General features: G+C 36.1%; 1 protein-coding gene across 1 annotated transcript; it reads left to right on the forward strand.

Annotated features, from left to right (window-relative positions):
- Positions 1–1008: 1008 nt before the first annotated feature.
- LOC128866942 (glycine N-methyltransferase) lies at positions 1009–5491 on the forward strand. Its single transcript, XM_054108006.1, has 4 exons — positions 1009–1266; positions 2209–2336; positions 2403–2659; positions 4310–5491. The coding sequence occupies exons 1-4, from the start codon at positions 1052–1054 to the stop codon at positions 4571–4573; spliced, it is 864 nt and encodes a 287-aa protein (XP_053963981.1). The 5' UTR covers positions 1009–1051; the 3' UTR covers positions 4574–5491.
- The last annotated feature ends 3356 nt before the right edge of the window (positions 5492–8847 follow it).

Consider the following 8847-nt stretch of genomic DNA (forward strand, 5'->3'; position numbering starts at 1 on the left):
TCTTCAACTTGACCTATCTCATAGCACTACTTGAGCGATTTTACTCAAAGATCTTCGCTTTAAAGCATATAAAATACAGCTAGTCCAAGATTTGAAGTCGGCTGATCTTCTAAAGCATCATAATTTAAGTCGTTGGGTTCTTGAAAAACTCGCTGGAGATTCGTATTTGGAGACCCGAATTTTGTTCAGCGATGAGGCCCATTTTTGGCTTAATGGCTAAGTGAATAAGCAAAATTACCGTATTTGGGTTGAAGAGTAAACCTAAGCCATTCAATAACAGCCATTAAAGCAAATAAAAACAACCGTTTGGTGTGGCCTATGGGTTGGAGGAATTATCGACCCATATTTCTTTAAAGACGAGGCTGGCGCCAATGTAACAGTGAATGGTGAACGCTATCACACCATGACAAACGACTTTTTGATGCCAGAAATTGAAACCAGTGATGGCGCTACTTGTCATACAGCTCATGAAACAGTGGATTTACTGCGCCGTCGTTTCGGTGAACAATTTTTCTCTCATCTCGGACCATTGGTTGGCCACCAAGACTTTGGTCTTTTATTTGCGAGGGTATGTAAAGTCTAAATGCTTTGTGGATAAACCAGCTTCGATTGAGGCCAACAACGATTGGAAGACACCATCACGGAAGTTATTTACGAGATATCGACCTAAGTCATCCTATGTTTTCGGATGGTCGAATTACGGCGCCGTGTGCTCAACATTAAATGGGATTATCTTTAAAAAATAAATATAGAGAATGGTCTTACTATACATAAACATAATAAAAATTGCCCAATCAATTTGAATTTTCTTTGATTTATTTAAATTTAAAATCCGATATCTCTAAATTGCTCACCCTGTATAATAGATTAAATATATTGCTGGGTATGCGCACATATGATTTCATTCGAAAGTACGTAAGGGCCTACCTATCAGCATATATGTACGCATACATACATACATATCCGCGCATACATATTTTATTATATTAATCACTTTCAAATTTCCAGTCGAATTCAAATTCAGTTGAAATTCAGAGGCTTAACTGACAAGATGTCCACCTCCGCAGATAGTGTTTTCGTTGCTCGTTCCGCTGGTATATCCGCCGAGGGAGTGCCTGATCAATATGCCGACGGAAAGGCTGCGAAAGTTTGGGAAATATTTATTGGTGATAAAAATTCACGAACAGAAAATTATAAGAACTTTTTAGTTGACTTACTTCGATCGAAGGGTTGTAAGAGAGTCCTTGATGTGGCATGCGGTACAGGGTAAGTTCACCCTAAAATAATCAAGATAAATTTAGGTACCAAAATCCTCCATAACTCGAACAAAAATTTGTATATTTTAATAAATCTGGGTATATATTACTGCTTATCCAAGGTAAATTGGTATTAAAACTGGGCGAAATCGGTCAATATTCACCTATGCAACTTAAACATTTTTCAAATATCGTTAAAGTGATAAGCTCAAAAACGAAATGCGATGAAAGAAAAATGTTGTAATATGGGCGGGGTCGCACCCATTTTTTGCTAAATGCCTGTATTTCGACAACGACTTAATAAACCCCGCCCGCACTTGATGTGTGTATTGCTTCCTACCTCAATTACTCCCGACATAAATATTACTAAAAAAAATGGTTTAAAACCGCGCCCTCTTTGTATATATTAAGCCCAAAATTCCTTTAATTCCTCTGACGTTTTTTCTTCCTTTGATTGACGTGATAACCTCTTTAGCGACTTTGGCCGAGTTTAGCAAAATGAGTCGTTTCTTTCTCGTGCGAACCGGCGCCAGTTGGACACACAAAGTGGAGATACGTTCTTTCCCACCTGATCTCTCTGATCCTACTAAAATGTGCGCGGTTATATAAAGCTCGTTCCGGACCGAATTTAATTCTTTACTTGTCTATTTATTATAATTGTACATATGAAGAGGCGCAAAATTAATCACCCAATCGGAAGATTTATAATCTTTGCAATTGCTGTTGTGCGTCAATCATGTTTGACACTTCACAACACTCGACAACAAATAGACAAGAAATGAGTCGCTTAGAAATCAAAATAAATCTTTCCACCACTAAAAATGATTTCTTGTTTTTATTTAGTAAAAAACAAATTATTGAAAAACAAAAGTGGTGATTAATTTTGCGCCACCTTGTATATCTGTAATTACGCTGATTTCACTTATGAAATAATGTTCTAATCAATATTTAGCGTGGATTCGATTATGCTAGTTGAGGAAGGCTACGAAGTGGTTTCAGTGGACGCCTCTGACAAAATGTTGAAATATGCTTTGAAGGAGCGTTGGGATCGCCGCAAAGAACCAGCGTTCGACAAGTGGAGTAAGTCGCATGAACACTTCTCATCACTTTGAGACTTACAAGATATTTATGGTAATTTTAACACAGTTATAGAAGAAGCTAACTGGCTAACTCTGTACGATGATATAAAGCCTATTGTTGGGGAAGGATTTGACGCTGTTATCTGCTTAGGAAATTCTTTCGCCCATCTTATGGATAGTAGCGGAGATCAACGCGAACATAAGCTGGCCATAAGAAACTTCGAAAAGTGTCTCAAACATGGTGGCATTCTAATTATTGATCATCGCAACTACGACAACATTCTGGAGACGGGAGAGACGCCAGCCAAAAGTATTTACTATAATGTAAGTATACTTGTACGTAGACTCAGTAGATGTCGTACACTTAACTTGTTTCAATATTTTTTTTTGTTTGGTGTTGGAATACCAAAGCATTAAAAAAATTACAATAAAAAGAGCCGATTGGAGCTCTTAAGGAGGGCGGCTTCACAAAAGCTTTGAACCAGTTATGACTTCTTCCACATTTATGTTCGAAAGTAAAGAATACTTTAAATTTTATATTTTTTGCAAGTTTATGAAAATTCGTAACATTTACTAATTCGAGAGTTTTAAAATTCATAAAAGTCTTGTTTAGCAAATTGTTTCTCTTTTATTTGGCACTATAACCGTCTATCGCCTTGAGTTTGTAGCAAACATTTCGCCAATTGCAGACAAGTCATTCTTCAGCTCGTCCTTCTATTCTGTTCGTGGACGTTTCGCTTTTCAATGTCCATCCAAGAAGGGCCAAGTCGAGGGATCTTTCGTTGTAGTTTTATACTTCTGACTACGTCCATGTCCTTATAAAGTTCGTACAGATCACCATTCGTCGGTACCCGTCGCGTATGTAAGCGTATCCATAAATCTTGCGTCAAAAAGTTCTCTCGAAAGTCCCAAAGCATACTTATCTACGTTAGTTATAGTCAACGCTTATGTGTCATATAAAGAGCTGGGCTACTCCTAGATAAACACAAATCTTTAGAGCTTCAAAATTATGACTCTCATCAGTGACGTGTGTCTCACTGTGTCTCACTGAAAGCGACGCTGACCTCCCTGGTATTTAGGCCAACGACGCACTACTGGCCAGAAGTACCTCAAAAGTGACGGAAATTGACCGACATCAATTTTTAAATTAGTTCAATGAACTGTCCTAGTAATCGGCAGGCCGTAGCTCACTGATATGTGCCCTACACGTGCATGAGAGCGTAACAACAGCGCAAAAGCAAAATACTATATATTATGGGAGAATGGCAATCGCTGGACTATAAGCCTAATGGGCGAATGTACTATATTCCCTAATGGACCAATAGTTTATTTAAAAATGATACTTCTTTAGAAATCTACAGAAGTGGTTCACCAACAATTTCCATAAATTTCGAAAAGCACTGAATCTGAAAATACTAGGTTGTTCCATAAGTTTTGCAGTTTGGTAAGAACAACACAATTGTATGGTTTGCAATACACTTTATTATTCAGTATAGTCTCCCTGAGCATCAATACACTTGCTCCAACGAGATTCCAATTTATGAATTCCAGGCTTGAAGTGAGAATCTGGAAGGGCTGCAAAATACGCTTCCGCAGCTGTTATGACCTCATTATTTGATGAAAAGCACTTTCCATGCAAGCATTTTTTAGGTTCGGAAACAGATGGAAGTCGCTAGAGGTCTAAGCTGGTGAATATGGTGGATGCTCCAACAATTTTAATTCAAAGATTTAAGCCATTGTCAAAATGCTCTTGTGACAGCTGAAAAAGAATTTCTTTCGTTTTCAAACTGGGTCTTTTTTGACGAACTTTTTCTTGAGTCCAATTTGGTGGTCCGTAAAATAATGTGACCAATTTTTGATTACTAGCCGATATTACACCGTACTTAGGATTTAATTAATATTTAGTTCTTAATATATGATTTGTAACTATATCAATTAAATCAATCATATTAAAATTTTTTTATTCAATTTCAGACAAGTCATACTGCTGACATTAAAACTTCGGTGCTTTTCTACTGTGGAAAACCTGCCATGGTTACATTGGATTACCACATTGTGGGAAATAATTTGAGCAGCGATTTTCGCCTATCCTACCACCCACATCCCCTGCAAAATTTTACAAAAATATTGAAAGAAATTTTTGGAGAAAAATCTAAGCACAAATTATACGGCGACTTCAAAGAAATACATATGGAGAAGAGACCAGCATTTTACATACACCTTGTTGAGAAGCAGTAAACAACTGGAAATAACTATTATAGTCTGCTGTTTACTTTTGTATTTCGTAAATATTTTGAAGAAAATGTTTTTTAGGTCTTGACCCAATCGATAGACGTAAGACGAAGCATTTCAGTTTCATTTAATTTTTGAAGTGCACAATTAGCAAATAAGTAATTTTTTCAACTAAAAAAGTTATGTAACAAATGCGGAAGATTTGTTTAAGTGTATATGTGAATATCGTATGAGATAAATTTAAGTAAAATGAATTATCAAAATGTACAAAAATGCAAAAATTAAGTAGCATTAAAAGCGAAAGTCTGTCAAAATTGGCATATGTATTATGTATGTACATAAGTCAATATAAGTTTAAGTATATGAACAGATTACTTTCATAATGATTTGGCAAACCATGAACAAAACTCGCTCTCGTTAAAGAAGTCGTTGCTTAACACAATACTCACATGTAATTTTTTTATCGCATTTAAAATATGGCATTGTAAAATATTTTATCGCATATAAGTACAGAGTTCACCATGCGTTCTCACATTAGTTGTATTCTTTAGAAATGCACCTTAGTTGTAATGCACAGAGAGGTGCAATTTTGAGCGGCTAAATCTCAGTGTTGGTGCATGTGTACGAAGTGCAGAGATCAATTATTAATTTTGTATGATTTTTTCGGTGAACTTAAAAGTCATGTTTGCAAGAACGGCTGGAAGGCACATGACGTGAAACAGTAACTTCGTCGTATTCGAAAATCCCTAGGGAAATTAACACAACACACCCCAACGTGTTTGCTCCTGCGTTCACCCAAAACTACAACGAAATGCTGAAAAATTATCTTATTTTTAAAAACATTGATTTAAAATCATAATTGTAAATGTAATTTAACTAAAGTGTATATTTAATAAATATTAATAATAAATTTAATATTCAATATATATTTCCCCTTTCTATGCTCTATCAGTACGCCTTCCTTACCTGCTTACCACCGCCAAATTCCATTTGCATAAACTTTCTGAAGAGCTATAGGGTGGGCCATGTAAAATTTGCTTTTTGAATCGGCTATAAAAAAAAATTATCAATATTTTTTCAAACTTTTTTTTTATTTTGAAGATTGAACATTTTCATTTATGAATGAAAAATAATATCGCTCAAATGACTGCCACTACTGGCTTTACAGTAGGCCATTCCATCAACCCAATTTTTAAGCACATTTTCGATTGTTGGGCTCCAATTTCATGAATGGCAACTTCGATTTCGTGTTTTAAAGCATCAATCGTCTCTGGATGATTCGCATAGCATTTGTCCTTAACAGCTCCCCACAAAAAATAGTCCAACGGGCTTATATCACAGCTCCGAGACGGCCAATTGATATCGAAATTTCGGCTGATTATTCGGTTTTCAAAAACGGTAGCCAAAAGTTCGAGTGTAACTTTGGCAGTGTGACAAGTTGCAACGTCCTGTTGAAACCGAATGTCGTCCATGTCATCCTCTTCAATTTTTGGAAACAACTCGTTGAGCATGTCACGGTAACGCTCGCCATTTACTGTAACCGCGGCTCCTCGCTCATTTTCGAAAAAAAATGGCCGATGATGCAGCCAGACCAAAAACCGCACCAAACAGTGGCTCGTTGTGGATGCATTTGCTTCTCTACAGTAACGTGTGGATTTTCTGCGCCCCAAATCCGACAATTTTGCTTATTGACGTAGCAGCCACCGATGTGAAAATCAGAAAAGAAGAAGAAGACTCACCACTTTGGAAATAGGTTCTCAATATTTCCCAATTTTGTTCAAGCGTATAGCATCCCATTTCGTAAATGTCAAACCTTTAAGTAAATTATGAACACATTTGACATGTCATTTGTGTTACCATTCTCAAAAAAATAGGTGGTTCAAAAAGCAAACGCTATATGGCCCACCCTGTATAATAGCGGAGTTTATGGGAGAGAGCAAACTGCTGTGGTAAAATGGTAAAAGAACAGATTTTCTCTCAACAACAACAATAATACGCCTTTGCCGTTGAGTAGATTTGATTAGTCAAAATGCAACTCTGTGCATGACGTTTGTTTGCATTTTTTTCGATGCTTGGAAATTATATTTAATTTAAGTTGAAGTAATAGCCGATTAAAAATAAAAAAATATCACCACTGAAGGAGTAGTCACATGATGAGAAGGATACCATTTTGCAATACATAAAACAAGAAAGAAAAATCCAGCCTTACATAGTCAAGATTCATTGCTAGTGAGTATGGCTATACCCAAGGTGCATTCATTAGAGGTGGTGCGACTAGACCAACCACAATGATGTTTTGTACATTTGTTTGTCAAATCAAAGTTTTGGAAAAGTAGAAAACAAAGAATTATTTCGCTTGGTTTCATTCTATGTTGACAGCCACATGGACATGGCGAAAACAAAAAAAAAAACAAATCAGCTGATTTATGATGCCACTTTTAATAGATTATCCTTGATATACCTCAGAACCCACTATTTTCACAAACAAATGTAATTTTTGGCAACTCTTTTCCCGCGCTGCCAACAAATGTTTATTTATACCAGTTGCTTCATCTGTTCGCCACTTGCTGAAGGTGCTAGCCATTATAGTCCAGTCAAAAGAGACAAAAAAAATAGCCAAGTAAGTAATTTTAGGAGTATGCGAGTTTATGGTTTTATTATGTAAAACCTATCACTGTGAACTTAAATTTGAGTTTTCGGGGTCGGGGGTTGTGTCCCGCGGCCGCCATCTTAGAAATAAGGGTGCAACTGGTTTTTGCGTTTATCTCGTGAATTCCGAAAGTTACGAAAATTTTGTTAAATACTTTTTTGTAGATAATACAATAATATTATCTACAACTTTCATTCAAAACTTTTTATTGTACAATAAAATTAATCGTAAAAAAGTTATAAACAAAATTACGCGAAAAATTAAGGGATGAATTCTTTTCAAGCGTAATAACTTTTTTTTTATTGATTTTATGGAAAATATCCATCAGAGCTTTTTTATAGAGCATTCTTTTGTGAACATTTTTGTCCATAAGTTTTTTTCGCTATCTTTATTTAGTCTTATGATTTTGAGCTGCTAAGCGGAGCAACCATTACATTAGCGAAGCGCGAACATGATTACACAGGCCGACAAAATGTAACCAACATTCAGACCCAGAAGCCAGACTATATATTTCCGAAGGTTTATGATGCGCTGAATCCAAATCTGGCCTCAGAATTGCTCTATCAGCTCTGGTTTTCGAGATATCCTAACCTAAAAGTGCAAAAAACACCGTTTTTGCCCATATTTGAGGTTATGTAGCCTTGCAGATGTTTTCTTTCACCAAAATTAAAGGATGGCATCTTTAAATACAAGCCTTCTTTTTTCAAATGGCGTTGAGTTTGCTCAAATATCTTTTTTTTTCGCTGAGATATCGCATTTTGAAATTCTCATGTTTCTAAATTTTCCTACACCTGAAAATCGATTGAGATAACATAGACATGATATAGTCGATTACTAATTTTCTTGAATTGAGTCTTATTTTTCTTAAAATTTTGTCTCACACCATAAGTGTGCTGACTCAGCACACCCCTACACTTGCTTGCGGTATGGTAGGGGTGGTTTCTAGGGGTTAGGGCTGTGTCTGACTCGGTACCCGTGGGTTATTTTCCATAAAATCAATAAAAAAAAGTTATTACGCTTGAAAAAAATTCATCCCTTAATTTTTCGCGTAATTTTGTTTATAACTTTTTTACGATTAATTTTACAATAAAAAGTTTTGAATGAAAGTTGCAGATAATATTATTATCTACAAAAAAGTATCTAACAAAATTTTCGTAACTTTCGGAATTCACGAGATAAACGCAAAAAACCAGTTGCAGCCTTATTTCTAAGATGGCGGCCGCGGGACACAACCCCCGACCCCGAAAACTCAAACTTAAGTTCACAGTGATGGGCTTTACATAATAAAACCATAAACTCGCATACTCCTAAAATTACTTAGTTAAATCTTCTTTTGACTGGACTATTATGCGTCGGGCCATCAAGAATGCACGATTGCGCCTTGCGAATTCGCCGTGTCGTAAGAGCGAATGAATAAACAAGCAAAAGGAAGGGGAACTACTTGTTTGTGAAGAAGAAGAGTAGGCGAAAAAAATGGAAACAATCAAACATAAAAAATTACACGCACACACAAATTGTCTTGCCACGCCTTCCGCATAAAAACGCAAACAAACCGCATTGGCGGGCTTTATATTAATTTTGCTTTCACAATTTAACACTTGGCACTTTTCATTAGTTTGAATAGTTTAAA

This window comes from Anastrepha ludens, chromosome 2 (genome assembly GCF_028408465.1).
Source record: "Anastrepha ludens isolate Willacy chromosome 2, idAnaLude1.1, whole genome shotgun sequence".
Taxonomy (NCBI): Eukaryota; Metazoa; Arthropoda; class Insecta; order Diptera; family Tephritidae; genus Anastrepha; species Anastrepha ludens.